Here is a 17,917-nt window from a genome sequence, read left to right as displayed (position 1 = left end):
GAGAAGTGAGCATAAGGCGTATGATGGAGAATCTAGAATCTGGAGCTCAATTACGGCGGCCCAGAGGGACACGCGAACGCCAAGACTATAAGATGACGCTTTCACATGGGGGACGTCAATGTTCAGTAAATGAGGGTGAGCGCTGTGCGTGCCCGTCTAGCAGGAAGAAAGGGACATTTTCATGGAGTCAAAGGTAAGAGTTACCCTTCATCGCTCTCAACGGGGGGTTTGTGATTTGCAAAGCCGAATACATACTTTGAATATTATTTTATTTATAAACAAGACCCTGTGATAAAACAGCCATTTAATTCCTGTCTGCCATGATGAATTACACAGTTTGAGGCCTAAATAATGAAAAAAGTGAGGCTGAACAAATGCATTTATTAAAGAGATCCTAATCAGCAGTCTGCAATTAATCGTCACACCCCTCCCCTTTATTTTCCTCGTCCTTTTGCAGTTTTGGTTTTGCACTTCGAGGGGATGAGAGGGTACATGAGGGGGACTAATTTCCTTCCACCGCCGGTCGTCTACCCCCACGCCGCGATGAAACACACACACACACACACACACACACACACACACACACACACACACACACACACACATATCTCACAGCTCGGATCACTTACCGAATAAGACCATCTGCAATCCCTCTGGGAATGGTGGCACTGTCCTGTTACCATTCACGTCGTGCTTAGCTGCAGGACACAGGGGAAACAATGGAGAGAATGCCCTTATAAATCAACACAATGTCAACAGGATTTCATAATGTGCTCTTCCCGACGCAAAAGCACCACAACTCACTGTAGGGAAGAAACTCCCAGGAGGGTAGCAGCTCTATTCCTACGCAGCTCATTAAGTTCAACCCATAAGTTTGGTTTATTCCTTTATCTTTTACTTTAGGAGCACGAGGAAGATAGGAAAATGACATAGGGAAGGTTAAAAGAGTCATTTTGTCAAGGAAGGTCGAATGATGGTCGACCTCCTTATTCATTCCTACGCATTATGGATTTTTCAGGGGGGAGGGGAAATAACACCTGGCCGGATTAATGTATGTCAACGCAACGTTTTAACATGTGACAGGGATACAGATGGGCCGAGGCATGGAAAACCGTCGCGTGGATTAGAATAAATAGGGGTTACTGAGTTCAACATCTGGGCGCAGCCATGCCGGAGCTTCTACTTGCACGTACTGTATGAGTATGTTGCCATGGCAGCAGGGCATGCCAATACAGACTGATGGCAGACCTACATGCCATGCAGCACTTCACTGTAAATCACTCACGGCCACACTAGTCATGAACGGCGGGTTCAACCACTTTTAATTAGGGGAAAGATTCAAATGTAAAGTTAATTATGCTCCAGAGAATTTTTTTAAAATTACGAAATTGTTTAATAATTATATGAATAAATGTTCAGTCCATTATTGACTATTTTTTCTGTTCCATAAATAGTTAAACATACAAATAAATATATGTTCAGTACATAGACTAATTTTTTAAAGGTGCCCTTGAATGAAAAATTGAATTTATCTTGGCATAGTTAAATAACAAGAGTTCAGTACATGGAAATGACATACAGTGAGTCTCAAACTCCATTGTTTCCTCCTTCTTATATAAATCTCATTTGTTTAAAAGACCTCTGAAGAACAGGCGAATCTCAACATAACACCGACTGTTACATAACAGTCGGGGTGTACGCCGACAATATTTGCATATGCCAGTCCATGTTCCCAACATTATGAAAGGCATTACACAAGAGCAGAACGTCTGGATGTGCACAGCTGAATCATCAGACTAGGTAAGCAAGCAAGAACAATAGCGAAAAATGTCAGTTGCAGCGATAATAACTGACATGATCCATGATATCATGATATTTTTAGTGATATTTGTAAATTGTCTTTCTAAATGTTTCGTTAGCATGTTGCTAATGTACTGTTAAATGTGGTTAAAGTTACCATCGTTTCTTACTGTATTCACGGAGACAAGAGAGCCGTCGCTATTTTCATTTTTAAACACTTGCAGTCTGTATAATTCATAAACACAACTTCATTCTTTATAAATCTCTCCAACAGTGTAGCATTAGCCGTTAGCCACAGAGCACAGCCTCAAATTCATTCAGAATCAGATGTAAACAATATAACAGTATACTATACTTACATAATCCGACGCATGCATGCCGCATGCATGACGAACACTTTGTAAAGATCCATTTGAGGGTTATATTAGCTGTGTAAACTTTGTTTAGGCACTGTTTAAGGCAAGCGTGAGCTCCGTGGGCGGGGAGCGTCAGCATTTAAAGGGGCCGCGCTGCATAAATCGGCTCATATTTAATGATGCCCCAAAATAGGCAGTTAAAAAAATTTATTTAAAAAAAATCTATGGTGTATTTTGAGCTGAAACTTCACAGACACATTCAGGGGACACCTTAGACTTATATTACATGTAAAATAACGTTCGATGGCACCTTTAAATAAATGAATGTATATATACTAGGGGTGTAACGTACACAAACATGACGGTTAGGTATGTACCTCGGTTTTGAAGTCACGGTTCGGTACAGCAGGGTGAGAAAACAAAACAATTTTTTCTCTTTTTTTTTTTTTTATTAAACAATGTTTTACTGAACCAACTGTGTCTCTGTCTTTAAATATATTCAATTATAATTAAAATTTTCTGAAGGATAAAATAATCTGTCTCTGCTAATACTATAAACTATTAGGAAGCCCTCACTTGCACATTACTATAATAAAGGTTACAATTAACAACAGAGCCCAAATTGTTAAATTCAGTTGCTATTTATTTTTAGACAATCATCAACACTCAAATAATAATAAAAAAAATGTATGTATTGTAAGCATGTAAATTACACACAAGGCAGTTTTTGCATTAACTTCTGTTTCTCCAATTCGTTGTTGAAATATAATCATTAGCACAGTGGCTGTCATAACTTGTTTTCATGACGGATTTATTTAGGCCTTACATTAACTAACAGGTTAAGTAAAATATAATTAATATATAGGCTATAGTGCATATATTTAGCGAAAGTAACAAAACAGAGCTTATTGTGATTATTGGTGGTTAATGCTGGTTAAAATAGGTTAGCATTACTGTGCGCACCCCCTTTTGGATTGGAGTGTGGATCGCCTGTATTCGGCGTCATACTGCATGAACCGAACCGTGTCGTCCGTACCGTGGCGGTTCGGGACGAATACGTGTACCGTTACACCCCTAATATATACACACATACACAAATACAATGCCACTGGGCTGAAAAATTACTTATTAAAATAAATAAAGCATGTTCAGTCCATTATTCGCTAATTTTTCTGTTAAATAAATAAAATGTTCCATAGGCTGAACATGTACTTATTTAAATAAATAAATGTTCAGTCCATTGTTGTCTCCATTTTCTTTCATTTCAAAGTCCTCCTTTCAGTCTAACATATCTATAAATTGTGTTTGCATCCAAGGTCAGTGGTGTGTTTCACAAAGGGCGGCTTACTGAAATGTGGCTGTGTTAAATAATGATAAAAATATATAACAATTGGTGGTGAAACAGAGTGAAAATCTTCTTTTGGCACAGTAAACCTTTCCATTTTAGAATTAAAATGGCACTGGAACAATACAGTGAAAAGATGGGCTTTCTGTGGAGGCCACAGCTCTAATCTAATCTGTGTAAGTGGACTGAAGAGAAGCATTAGAACAGACTTCATTAAATCACTTTTACATTCAGACTCTCTGTGCTGATCCGTTTCATCCGCTCAACACTCTTTTACGGCATGCAGTACATTGAGCAAAAATTCCATGTAGTCTATTAATTCAATATCAATCAATATAAAAAGAGAGAACACTGGCTAAAAGAATAAGAATTCATGCAATTTCAAAACTGTAGAACACAAAAGTAGATTTTAAATTTTTTTTGGTAGAAAAATATCCGGGTCGCTGTTTTCAGTATAATGACAATGAATCAGAAAGGACACAAAAATACCATAAAAGAGTCATATAAGTGATCAATGACTGTATACACTATATGCATCAAATGACCAATATGGGAAGCGAATCAGTCCAATTCATAAACAAATCATTTATGCCGGCATTGCGAATAATACATTGAAAAGTAGTATAGACCACTTATAGTGCTTTTTTTTTTTTTTTTTTTTTTTTGGTAATTTTGGAGCTTTACAGCCTTTATACATAGAATATTCTTTAAAAATTCATCATATCATATGTGGAAAAATAAATAAATGTTTTACTAATTGATATTAAATCAACAACCCATTTTCCACTGTACACTAAAATAGCATGCAGTACAATAAATGTTCTAAACAGTACTACTTTTCTGTCAAATTACATCAATAACTTTCCATTCAATCTTTTTATATAATTACTGAGCTATTTTAATTCAATTAATGTAAAATTTTGCCATTCTAATCAAATAATGTGTGAAAAAGGGATTGAAAGTAAAAGTACACACACTACAGGCTTTTAAAAAACAAAAAAACAAACAAAAAAAACAGGCCATTCAGATCAACCACCATATGTTCCTCAGACCTGGTCTGCAGTGCATTGCATAGAGTGAAATAGTGTTATTGATCTGCAGTGCGTCATTCTGAAAAGTAGCTTGCTTTACTATAAGGACTGGCAAGAGATGATGGGTGGGTCAGGGGCTGCACTTTTGCCTTTCAGTGTGAAGAGTGACCAGGCCACTACCCACGCTGAGCTACAGAGCTTTCTATTACCCTCTCACCACGCTCCTGCTCTCTAATGGCCAGCACTAACCTTAGCTGTATTTCAATGCAGTGTATGGTTACATCTCAACCCATTCCATCATGTTGAATCCAAAGCACTCAGCTCTCTGTGTGACCTCAGATGCTGAGATTGACAGGCGCTTGGAGGCAGATAGTATGAAAAAAATCATAGACATGACCTTTCCTGTCATATGCAATTACTTGATAATTTAGTTTTTTTAATAATTCAAATTCAGACTGATTCACTAATGAATCATATAGACGTATTTGGTTCAAATGATTCATTCGCCGGGAGCTTGATTGACAGGCGATCTAACCAGTCATAACGCTGAATCCGCCTTCAGGGGAGTTAGTAGATTAATGTCGGTGGACTTGAACTTGAAAAATGGTGTGTACTGACATCTTTCGGCAGTTGAAACATTATTCCTTCTGATGTTTGTTCATCTTTATTTAATGCTATAAATTATCTAGTAGAAAGAGATGATTGGTTTACGAGCCGCTTGAACCTAGGCGCTACAGCGATCTGTCACGACACATTAAAAAGCCACAAAACAGTATTTATTGTTTAAATTTCTTTAAAAACGACAAAATTTGAGACTTTGTTTCATATCAAAAATAACCTGCTGTAAACGTAATCTGTCTTGTCTGCCGGCGTGTTGTTAGTGTCCTCTTTGCTCCGCGATGTAGGCCTATTTTTCACTGTCATGATGCGTAGCATGAGAGTGGCATGGCTTGTCGGACATAGAACAGTAACTAAAGGGGGCAGGTCCTTGCGAAAGGTCAGTTAACTAAAAAAAAAAAATATTCATGTCGATGATATACTTTTGGAATCCGAAAAATAATTATTTCTTTCTGCAAATGTCGCTTTAGGGGCTCCATAGACATCACTATGCCATGCTTTTTACTGTACATAAGAACAACATTTAGTTGATATTTAAATATGTAAATATTTATATATCATTTATTATATTAATTTAAGAATTAATAAATTAAATCAATTAAAATAAATTAATTTTTACATTCTTATATAAATTATATAAAATAAGATGTACTTTTTAGAATTTAAGAATAAATAACTAAAGAATATTACTGAATATTAATTAAAAATGTTTGTGTATATTTATATATATATATATATAAAATTGAATTATTTATTCATTTATTTATTTTTAATTTTGTATTTTATATATATATATATATATATATATATATATATATATATATATATAATATTAAACTAAAAATTATAATATATTGATTTTTAAAAAATAACTAAAATAATATAATACTGAACATTTTCCAATGAGATGTTTTTTCCCCTAATGCAGACAGAAAACTGTTGACAGTGAGGCCTTAAACTTGCATTATAGAGAAGCGCAGCCGAAGAAAGCTGCAAGCTAGCATGCGTGTTTATGCCTGAACCCCTCATTATATCGAACCAAGAGACCGGGAGAGATCTGACTGCAGAATGACAGGGAAACCGGCACGGAGTCCTCCATGCTTCTCCAGTTCATCCCTTGCTGCGGTGTGTAAAAAAGCACCAAGGCCTTTTCTCCGCCGTGGCTAATGCCCACCTACCACATCTCTCTACTTTCATTATCTTAACGCAGAGCTGGTAATTGCAGCCTTTCTGGAACAACAGAAGCATATTCATTAATGGTCGGACACCCCCCACAGTCAGATAAACAATCTAAATGTAAATGTCAGCAGGCAAAGACAATGAGTCGAGACAGAATATTAATGGCTCAAATCTAAGCGTGGCACGCTTTCCTCTCAGCCGAAGAGGTTGAGGGGGGAGAAAGACACAATGGAGGGGGAGGGGGGTATTATGAAGCATTCTATCCATCCCTGGTTCTCTGTATCTTCTCTACACCCCCCTTGTTAATCCAGTGCCATGTGCCAAAGTATTCCCTGCCACCCCGGTCCTTTGATTCGCTCCTCCCACAGCATCATTGAAATTCATATATGTATAGTGCTTTACATTTTATTAATCATTACTGATCAGAAGCTCTTTTAGCTTTTCTGAAATAGGCAGGGCTTCATTATGCATCAAGAAAGAAAAAAATAACATCTATTGGCTCTCAAAATTAATTTTTCAAGAAGTTCAAGTATGAATATAGAGTTGTGCTTAAATCATTTATTCATCAAAGCCAAGAAAATTATTAGCACAAAAACATCTTTTTGGTGCTCCCTAATTATCTTGTTCTTGACAAACATACAAAAGAAATTATTCTCACTCAAGCTTTTGGTGCAGTGGATTTCATCTAATAATTAACACTTGGAGAAGAAACAGTAGCATGAATTTAATTACATTTTCTTTGCATATGCACACCTCAAGCATTCTACTGGCCGAAAGTTTGTGCAGGGACAACTCGTTTGACAATGAGAGGGGCTCCCAAAACCATTTTCATAAATAACCAAACATCACTGACATGTAAATCTAACATTTATAAGGATGGAGAATGGTAACAGCGCATGGGGTCTAATAAGGAAGACGGGTCCATGACAGTCCCACCCCTGAAGCAAACATTTCCGCTCTCTTAGACTTTCCCGTCCGGGTTTTGGATGAATAACTAGGCTGCCTAGGAGCCCTTTTCATAAAGCCGAAAAATCTGTCGGAATAATGAGGCTAATCACAGGAAAGTCTTTATCCGTGCTGGCATTTGCACTCTCTGCCAGCCAATGCCATTCCTGCGCAGCGCTCTTCGAGTTAGTGCTGCTCTATTTCAGCTCCGCACACCGTAGCTATAAATATTCTATTAAATATGTAGAGCTCCTTAAAGAAAAGCCAACTTGGACTGTCAGACAAATATTAAGCGGTATTTAATTCACCATAATGTATGATCATCAGTATCCTTTGGTACTGTCACTTTAAACTCGGTTATAATCATGCATTTGACTAAATATATATATTTTATGAAGCAAACACTTTTTCAAACTTTAAATAAATAAATTCTAAAGAAGCATTATCCAACAGGGGCTCAATTATTTTAAATAGCTTCTTTCAAAACCTCCATACCACATGAACGCTGATTCTGTGATATAAGGAATGATCTTTTAAGGCCAGTGTCGACTAAATCTGCTTCTCATCTGGACAGATTGTTAGATACAGTAGTGAGATGCCATATTAATCTATAATAGATAGCGTATTGAGTAATCCACTAGCTGAAAATTCAAACTAGCAGCATAATATTCCTTCCCTCTCGCTTTGAAGATCCTGCAGGTCTGGCTGCACTCATTTACCACCATGTTCATAGCTCTCGGTTTCCTTTTTCAGGTCTCCATTGATCTATTCCAGCCAGCCCTACCCCCACATACTAGACTACGCCACTGACATTAGTACTCTACTCTATCAGCTCTTATCCAGTGGAGGAACTAACTAAAAGTACTAAATTATCAACATTTATCAGTAGAGTGACAGTAGTTCAGATGAATCAGTTCTTTGTAGCACATTGGTAAGTCTGATTCATTCTAGTGAATCTGTTCATCTGATTTAAATGAACAGATTAAAAGTGCATGCTGAGTTTTCAGCGTGATGCTCTTCTGACAGGCAAGAGTGTGTGACAATAAAGAGCCAGGATAAATGTTTTCAGAGCCAAAACTCATTGATTACTCTGCAGTGACTTTAATGAAGGAGGAAGATGTGGTCAAACACCCAATAACATTTTGGGTAGTGTCCCAGGAGTGGAACTATCCTGCCAGAAAGGACTGCCAGCAATAAGTCAATAGCATTCCCTTATGAGTAGCAAACAAACAAAAACACAGTTCTTTGATCACTATTGCGCTCAGAAGCTTGACTTGTGACAGTTACACTTTGAAGCTTAAAACCAGGCTCGTCTGCCTTTCACATTTCAAAGTCTGTGACAAGAATCTTTCTATCATAACCACCAGTCACTGATGGTTTTCTAGAGTGCAAAAAAAAAAACATTATTTAGTCAAAATACTCATAACCATTAATGGAAAATGTTTTTAGAATCAGATGGTGTAGTTAAAACATTATTGTCACTTTTTCTGTACAAATCAGTACTAAAACAACCACAAGCTCTAGTTGGTTCTTAAAGAGGTCCTTGATTATAATTTCACATTTTTAAGTTTAGTTAGTGTGTAATGTTGCTGTTTGAGCATAAAAAACATCTGCAAAGTTAAGGTGCATCCGCAATGCAAAAGGAGAAATCGCTTTTTAAAGACTACAACAAACGGCTGGTAGGGACTACAACAAGCTTCTTTCTGGGTTAGTGACATCATGAACCCCAAAATTTACATAAACCCTGCCCCCGTGAACAGGCAACAAATGGGGTGAGGCCATGTTGAGCTGCTTTAGAGAAGAGGAAGAGTTATTGTAGTAGAGTTTTGTTGCCATGCCGTCATTTTACGCCAGACTGCTTCACAAACAAGGGTCATTTGCACAAAAAATTAACATGACGGCACATGCTAGTCAATGAGTTGAATCAACTCCACAGCAACTACATACATTTATCCACTAACCATTCAGAAATGTCCAGTTGCATTCTAAAAGTTGTAACTTCTCAGTGTCTGACTCCGGTTTGAACAATGTAAGGCTGGAAACCGTTACTGACAATCATCATTTTTGCTGCGTGAGATTCTCCAGCTTTCTTGTTGTTGAGCAACCGAAGCGTGAGCTGTTAAAGCTCCGCCTTCTTCTGGGGCTAGGAGCAGTAGCTCATTTGCATTTAAAGGGACACACACAAAAACAGTATGTTTTTGGTCACACCCAAATAGGGGCAAATTTGGCAAGCTATAATAAATAATCTGTGGGGTATTTTGAGCTGAAACTTCACAGACACATTCTGGGGACACCAGAGACTTATATTACATCTTGTGAAAAGGGGTATTATAGGTCTCCTTTAATATTATGTCATGTCAGTAAGAAAAAGAAAAAAAAAAAGTTTTCAATATTGATACTAATAAGAAATGCTTCTTAAGCAAATCAGCATATTAGAATAATTTCTGAAAAATCATGTGACTGGAGTAATGATGCTGAAAATTCAGCTTTGTCATCACAGGAATAAATTATATTTTAAAATATATAAAAACAGAAATAAACTTAAATAAACTGTAATAATATTTCACAGTATTACAGTTTTTACTGCATTTGTGATAAAATAAATGCTTGGTGCGCATAAGAGACTTTCAAAAACATTAAGAAAATCTTATCTTTCATTTATCTTTTATGTGAAAATTCGATTTAAGTAAGGACTGGTAAAGTCTGGACACGTTTTTATTGACCAGTATCATTTGCCATTACAGTCACAGTAAAATAGACTAAATGTAATGAATATGGCATTACTTCACAAGACAAAAACTGGAGGAAAAAAAAACCTGGAAAATTAACACTAAGATGATGAAGGATGGATTTGAAATACTGAATAATGCTTGCTCAAGCAACTTCAAAGATCAGTCTTGTGGAGACGTGTGTGTGTGTGTCAAAAGGAGAATGTAAAAATGGACCAGACACAGTGCAGCTCTCAGCGCTTTTGTTTCCCCCCATTCTGTGGTGAAGAGAGCCTGTGAAAAGCGATTGGAAATGGTTGTGCAGAGGGGATCAGGCTATAGCGAGTGCTGTGTGTGCAAGGCGATATGCTATCTCAGCCGCGCACCTCTCCTCCCCCTTCCAATGGCTTCCTCCGTGCCCGCAGATTAGCAGGCCCATGAGGCCTGGGAGTCAGAGTGCACACGCAGCCAGACGACAGACCCGGCGACTTGGGTAGCACGTGCCTCGCCTTGCCCCTCCCCCCTTCCAGAGTTTCTCTCCATCCCCTTCCACCCCCATTCCGCCCCATCTGACTGCCTCTATTCAGAGTGACAGTGATGAATGGGCATGCTAGGCTAATGGCGGTCTGCGGCTGATTGGAGCAGCCTCCTTTCTTTTTAATAACAGACCCAGTGGCCGTCATCAGCTGCATCATTTCTTCACAACGACCGTTAGCACCATTACGGCTATTGTGAGCCATAATAGCAATTATCTTAGCGAAGTGAGAGCGCCTTGATGCAGGGAACAGCCATTACGATCTGAGAGCGCTACGCCGGAGACTTGTGAGTGGCAAACACAAACAGCAGGTAAACGCTAAGAGAAATTAGGTGAAATTAGCTTGGCTGCAGTTCTTCTTCAGCCAGTCTTCTGTAAACAGATTAGCACAGAAGCCATTCAGAAAGGATCTCAAGAAGAAACGGAATGAGTTGTGAGCAGACAAACAAGATATAACTTAGAAACATTCCTGCGGTACTTCAGAAAGCATTGGAGACTCCTTGTAATGTGTGGGTTTGATACGCCTTGAGCCTTTCAGTTCATACGCATCTTTTAAGTGGTCTTCATCCTGATTTTACAGGGTTCTTCTTCACCTGCATGTTCTGTCCAGACTCTTGATATACAGTATTTACACTTTTAATACCAATAGGTTTTGAATTAAGTAGTCCCTTATCAATTGTTTCCCTCTGTTTTGTATCTTATCTTATATCTTATGGTTCTATTCTATGAACAGAGCTTCAAAGTGGTTTGCTGTAGGAAGTTAATTACTTGTTTACGATTAAAAAAGCCCTTCTGGAAAGCTAGTCACCTTCAGTCCTTGCACTCACACTCTGTGATATATGCACACATGTACCACTGTTATAAACTAATGGACCGCTAATGGAGATGACAAACTACAGAGCCACAATTATCTTTCACATGCAGAGTGACAACAATTAAAAACATGCTCATGCTCAGATTTATTCAATGTTACATTTCAGAATCAACACGCACACTCACTCTATAGATAAATGTATCGGCCCAACAGCTAATTACGAGTTTGAGAATATCCAGAAATAACTAGAAGAGTGGATTGTTATAGGTACTGAGTGAGCCATTAAAATACGTCATCAGGATAGCCAATTTGTCTGCATCAAGCATCTAAACAGATGAGGCTCTATGGGATTGTGCTGCATTGATTCCTTAGCAGGGACCATGATAGGAAATGAGAATGTGGTCAAACATCACAAAACATTTGGGCAGGAACCCAGCACTCAGGAGAGTCATCAGGGCTTGTCTTAATTCAGAATAGACAAATGCTAGATTGATCTCCACTGACGGGCCTTAGAATATTAGAACCGAAATTGAGCATGATGGAGCTTTTGCAAAAATGATTCATTTCTCATTTGTTTACATATCAGTGCAGTTGCTAGGGTGTTCTTGATGGTTGCTCACTGGTCCCAGTCAAAAGAACCCACTGCTTGACTTTCTTTATTCCAAATACACTAATATAGACGTTAAAATATATTTATATAAATATTGTTTGTTAGTTTTAGTTAAAAATGGCCAAAAACATACACATTTGTCTAATATATTTATATTGTCCATGAACATGCTCTGAGGTCATTTTTGTTACAATGAATAACTACGATGCAAGATCATTTTAGATGCGTTTCTATGAAACAAGTGAGCACAAATCCATCATGTGGTAAATGTGCGTTACAGATTTTCAGGGAATTTTCGTGTACAAATTTTTATTTCAATAGGAATCCACACAATTGGGAATTTTGCATGAGAGCGAAAGATTTACCCACGCAGATTGCGCAATGAGTTCAGGTTTGTCATGTGAATCCCGCTGCTTGGAAAGTGAATTCTGTGTGAGTGGTGCTTCATACCTCAGTACACTATTGTAATTACGAGACAACATTCTACTCTGAGCTGTTCACATCCTCTGACTCGGAATTATGCATTTCTAATGCAACACTATCAAAAAAGTCTCTTTAAGACAAGTCATTTAACTCAGTAGCCATCTTTGAAATGCCTCTCGGGCATGCAAGTGTATCTCTTTGAATGGGGAAACATCAAATTCTCCAAAACTTTACGCCAAGCTTACGATTAAATATCATATTTGAAATCACCAATGAAATCTGAGAACTATATCATAAATTTGGCTTCTAAACACTCAAATCATGATAAAACACTGCATTTTTCAGGCTGGACCAAGCTAATGTGCATGCACAGTCCTAAGCGCTTGTCTCAGAACACTGACTGTTTCAAGCAGTTAGCAACCAGAGCCTCTAACGGCAGCTGCAGTGACGCAATGATTTTACCAATCAGCGATTAGCTCTTTTACATTGAAGACAGGACTTTTTCTGCCATATTGATCATTGGAGCGTTGTCTTCTCCCATTCATAGTAATAGGAGTGCACCGTCTTTCTGTTTATAGTCTTTGCTATCAATGGTAAAATGAATCTGCAGCGTTTATGTGGTACAGTCATGTACAGTACATGTGACGTCAATGCACCTTCTGACCGCTGAATGGAGTGTCTGGCCAATCAAAATCAAGTATTCCAGAGAGCCGTGTGATAAAAGTAAATAAAAGCAAAATTTAATAAATGTTACCAGAATAGGAAACATTTACCAGTAAGAACAGAATGACCTGGATACTATCTGCACAACATACAGTATATTAACTCCCTATGCTCATGTGGATGGATTTCTAATTATTTGAAGAGCAAGGTAAACAGTTAAGGGCAACAATGGTGGAAAACAAAAAAGACCCCATAAGACATTATGAACATCAAGCCAACACTACAGTGCTGCCATTTCTGGTGGGGTATTATTGGTCTATGCTTGATTTATTGCCCTGTATATGTCTCCAAACTATACACAATTTCGCAGCAATAACTTATACACTGGAGGGTTCAAAAACATATTATACAAGTCAAGTTCTTTTAGAAAATATAGAGTTTTAAAACACATGGAATAGATTATGTGCTTATTGAATGTGATGAGAAGTCACACAACCTTGAAACCTCCAGCCCCCATAGAAGACCCCTGTCCATGTCGATAGAGGACCCAATCTTTTTCTTTTTCCCTAAAAGTGTAATTTCAAACTCCAACAAGAGCTTAACAGCTTCTTCTCAAACAATCTTTCTCTCAAGGTCGTGAGTCTCCAGAAACGGGCACTGTGGGTTTGTATTCTTTGACAGACCCCTGAATGCAGCCCACTCATTAAAGTGCTGCTTCAACTGCATAGGTGGTTAAACTCAATTGTTCTATTATAGCAAACTAATACTGTGAGAAAAGAGCTTCCACAAATTCATCTGACCCTGAGCATGCCCAGCAATTATGAAAACAAACCAGACTGATAAATGCAATTCACAATAAATAAAGCATTTATGGGTTCCTTTCCTTTCTTGAATAGAAATTAGCATTCATCACACAGAGACGCACTTACACAGGATTCAGCAAAAAGGAAGGCTGACTAGGGCTATACCTCAAATAATTTGAACATGTATCTGATTTGATAATTTTACGCCTTGCAAAATAAGAAATAAAGATGTGCAACAGTATATTTAAAAATTTTTAAAGAAATATGTGCGAACATATGTGTGAAATAAAATAATAGTGTAAATAAAATTTTATTATTATTTAAAATAAAATAGTTAATTTAAAATAGTTTTAAATTTAAAAAAGTGTAAACACGACATATTTATGACTCAAAATGTATGTAATGTCATGTAAAATAAAATAAAATAAAATAATAGTTTTGTGTTGGGGCCAGTGAAAACAGGCAGGGAAGGTAGAAATCTGAACTACTGACCCAAAAAGGCAAGCAGGAAGATGAAACTATGAGTATTGTATATTTAAGAAGCATCTCTGTAAGACTCTGTCCTTCTATTATCATTTAAATAAAGCACATTTTCTCTGGTTGGGTCTGGAGTGATTTGATTTTTCATGTAATCATGACAAATTATTCATCAAATGGCGCTTGGTCTGCCTGATGTCCGGTCAGCAGCTATTATTGTGGATGTTTTTGATTGACAAGCCCTTGAGTGATAGGCGAGATGCAGCAGTGATGTGCCACAGGAGTTCAGACTGTTACTGCTGTGCCTCTTGTTAAGGGTCCCTCCGGCTCCCCCAGGCCTTGCCCTTTGGTCCCTCTGCGGTCTAGCGGCCTCCCTGTGGACTTGACTCCGATCAATGCACAGGGAAACCCATTAAGAGCCACAACACCAAGATCGGAAGGGGGCCAAATGCACCCTTAACAAAAGCGAGAGTGGTCAACATCAGTTGAGTTAAGGGGTTGTGAAAAATGAGGTGTGTGTGTGCTGGGAGGGGAAAGGGACTGGGGGGTCTTGCTCTCTTGTTTAGAAGGAACCTCACAATAATGTGGCCCTGCGGAGACTGCTTTGTCAATGGCTGCAAAGAAAAGGGCTCAAAGGACGCAGTGCAATTAGCCATCTATGGAGCCAAATATATCTCCTAGATTCTATCAAGACAACTTGAATCCCATTCAGTTTGTGCTCCCCACAAACAAGCTTTTGTGCTGCCTTGAGGTAGATGCTCTGTGAATAGTTGGCCTGTCGCATCTGTCTTAACCTCTTCAAAAAAGTACATAAAAGTGATATTTGATTGGTTGGCGGCCAAATACACTACCGGTGAGATTTCTTAATGTTTTAGAATAAAATAAATACAGTAATATTGTATTCAAAATAACTATTCTATTTTAATATATATTAAAATGTAATGTATTTAGCTGGTTAGACTGATTCTTTCCTTTATAAATACACAGATTTGCACTATTATATATCATTCCCACCAGGTTATAAATGTTTTAACATGTTTACACACAGGTACAGCCACAGTTTCACTGTTAAAATTAAACACATTCCAACAACAGGAGAAAGTCGGTTTACTCTGGGCCCATGCTGTTCAAGTGCTAATAAATGGGTGCTAGTCTCTGCCCAGCAATCAGGAGCTCAATAAGTAATAACCATTCACCTTGGCTAGTTCCACACCATTACACCAGCACTGCTGATGACTCAGGAGACACTGCAGACGCGGCAATCACTGACAGATTGCGGGAGGGGGGAGGGATGGAAGAGGGATTGAAAGGAAAGGAGGATGAGGAGGAAAGGAGGAGAGTAGGCACAGCATGAGAAAGAAGAATGATGACCTGGGAAAGAATACAAAAACGACAGAAGAATGAACTGAGAATGTTGGGCTAATGGAGGATTGACAGTAAAATGATGAGACCCATTACGACATTTTTGGATGAAGCTTTTCAAAGAGGAAAACTGCTGCATCCTTGCATAGCCGCGAAGTAATTGTCATGCTAGTAAACTTCTAAAAGGTCTTATATTACGGTTTCTTCATCCTGCATATGCATTCAGATACATTCCTACGCCCATGTTCATTCGGGTGTGATTTCACCAAGTACAATGGTCTTGGTTCAACATCTTCATTGGTCCTGGAACAGCATTCCAATCAACCAATCAGATCTGAGGGACAAGTTAATGGGACAAGGGACAGTCTATGTCAAGTTTAAGCTTACAACCAGGGTTAGGTGCTATTATCTATCAGTGTTATTATCTATCATTTCCCTATGATTTTAGGGATAAGTTATGGGTAGGGATAGGACTAAAGTTTTGGACAAGAAATTTGTTCCAGGATCAACAAAATATGCTGATCCACAAACATGTCTTACTGCAAAATCATGGTGATCTTTCATTCCTCTCGTCATCTTCCATTGTATCTGCCTGTTCCAGTAGATACAACACATTTAAAAGCAGATCAGTCCACTTGGCAGTCCACTCTCTTGGGCATCTTTTTCCAATTATTTGAGTACAGCTCCTGTCTACTTGAATGGAGAAGGACCAAAATCTCCAAAAATGTCAGTAATATTACATTTTGCTTTTCCAATCAGGCTGGTAAAGTAAATACTCTACGAAACAAAGAATATAAGGTGTGAGGTCCCACTGCACACACTTGAAGACTGCAAAAATGGCTTGTCTAGTGTGGTTTTCTTTCCTGTTTTGACTTTTTTTTTTTTTTTAGTATAACAGGATTGTGGTGGGAAAATATTGTAGAAATTTTGTAGTAATTTTTTTTAAAAGAAAAAAATTGTCAATTCACATGATTTTTGCTCTGTTTTTCAGGAAAAGAATGGAAGAGAATTGTAAAAATACACTACAAAAGTTTGGGGTCGGTAAGATTTAAAAAAAAAAAAAAAAAAAAGCAAGGATGCAATAAACTGATCAAAAGTGACAGTACATACAGTCATAATGTTACAAAAGATTTCTTTTTCAAATTTCTATTTCATAAATGCTGTTCTTTTAAATTTTCTAATTATCAAAGAATCACAATTTCCACAAAAATATTAAGTAGCGCAACTGTATAATAATAAGAAAAGTTTCTTGAGCACAAAATTTCTGAAGGATCATGTGACACTGAAGACTGAAGTAATGATGCTGAAAATTCAGCTTTACCATCAGAGGAATATATTACATTTTAAAATATATTCCAATAGAAAACAGTTTTTTAAGTTGTAATCAAATTGTACAATATAAAAATTTTTCTATTTTTTCATCAAATTAATGCAGCCTTGGCAAGCATAAGAGACTTCTTTTTAACTTTTAAACAGTATATATGCGCTAAAAGTGAATTAATTAGAAGTGACCTCATATAGATGACGTCAAAGATAACAAATATGAACTAAAAGAACTTACAGTGTGTACGGAAAGTATTCAGACCCCCTTAAATTTTTCACTCTTTGTTATATTGCAGCCATTTGCTAAAATCATTTAAGTTCATTTTTTTTCCTCATTAATGTATACACAGCACTCCATATTGACAGAAAAACACAGAATTGTTGACATTTTTGCAGATTTATTAAAAAATAAAAACTGAAATATCACATGGTCCTAAGTATTCAGACCCTTTGCTCAGTATTTAGTAGAAGCACCCTTTTGATCTAATACAGCCATGAGTCTTTTTGGGAAAGATGCAACAAGTTTTTCACACCTGGATTTGGGGATCCTCTCCAGTTCTGTCAGGTTGGATGGTAAACGTTGGTGGACAGCCATTTTTAGGTCTCTCCAGAGATGCTCAACTGGGTTTAAAGGTGCTAAAGAGGATGTTTTGTTTTATACATTTTTGCAATATTACTTGAAACTGTCTTTACTAACTGATAAAAGACTATTTATTAGGTGCACTGAAAGTAATAATATTAATATACATCATCTGTGCACGAGGTAGGGCCTTAAAAACATCAGCCAATCATTTACGCGATCATCACGTAAACGATTGGCCCTCTGGCTTGTCAATCACTGCCGTGACGTTCCTTGTGAGAGACGTGCGCGGCTGCGCGCTCCAGTAACTTTCCACACTCCACAGGCGCCGCATGCAATGTTTTT

The 17,917-nt window shown here is 37.6% G+C and overlaps 1 protein-coding gene across 3 annotated transcripts in view; it reads right to left on the bottom strand.

The window, feature by feature from the left end:
• Positions 1–17,917, bottom strand: part of msra (methionine sulfoxide reductase A) — an 86,225-nt gene that overhangs the window by 39,953 nt on the left and 28,355 nt on the right. The window contains exons 1-2 of one of the 3 annotated variants that reach the window (XM_048207471.1): positions 805–1,081; positions 630–698 (exon numbers count right to left, since the gene is read on the bottom strand). The exons of 1 other annotated variant lie outside the window; for it this stretch is intronic. In XM_048207471.1, coding sequence (XP_048063428.1) covers positions 630–698; positions 805–994 — 259 coding nt within the window. In that variant the 5' untranslated portion in view covers positions 995–1,081. Of the gene's footprint in view, positions 1–629; positions 699–804; positions 1,082–17,917 lie in introns of those variants that run through there. One more of the 3 variants, XM_048207472.1, reaches the window with a different exon arrangement.

The sequence above is a fragment of the Megalobrama amblycephala genome, linkage group LG11 (genome assembly GCF_018812025.1).
Source record: "Megalobrama amblycephala isolate DHTTF-2021 linkage group LG11, ASM1881202v1, whole genome shotgun sequence".
NCBI classification, from domain to species: domain Eukaryota; kingdom Metazoa; phylum Chordata; class Actinopteri; order Cypriniformes; family Xenocyprididae; genus Megalobrama; species Megalobrama amblycephala.
The sequence above is the reverse complement of the archived record's forward strand: the minus strand, read 5'-3'. Positions and strand labels throughout refer to the sequence as shown.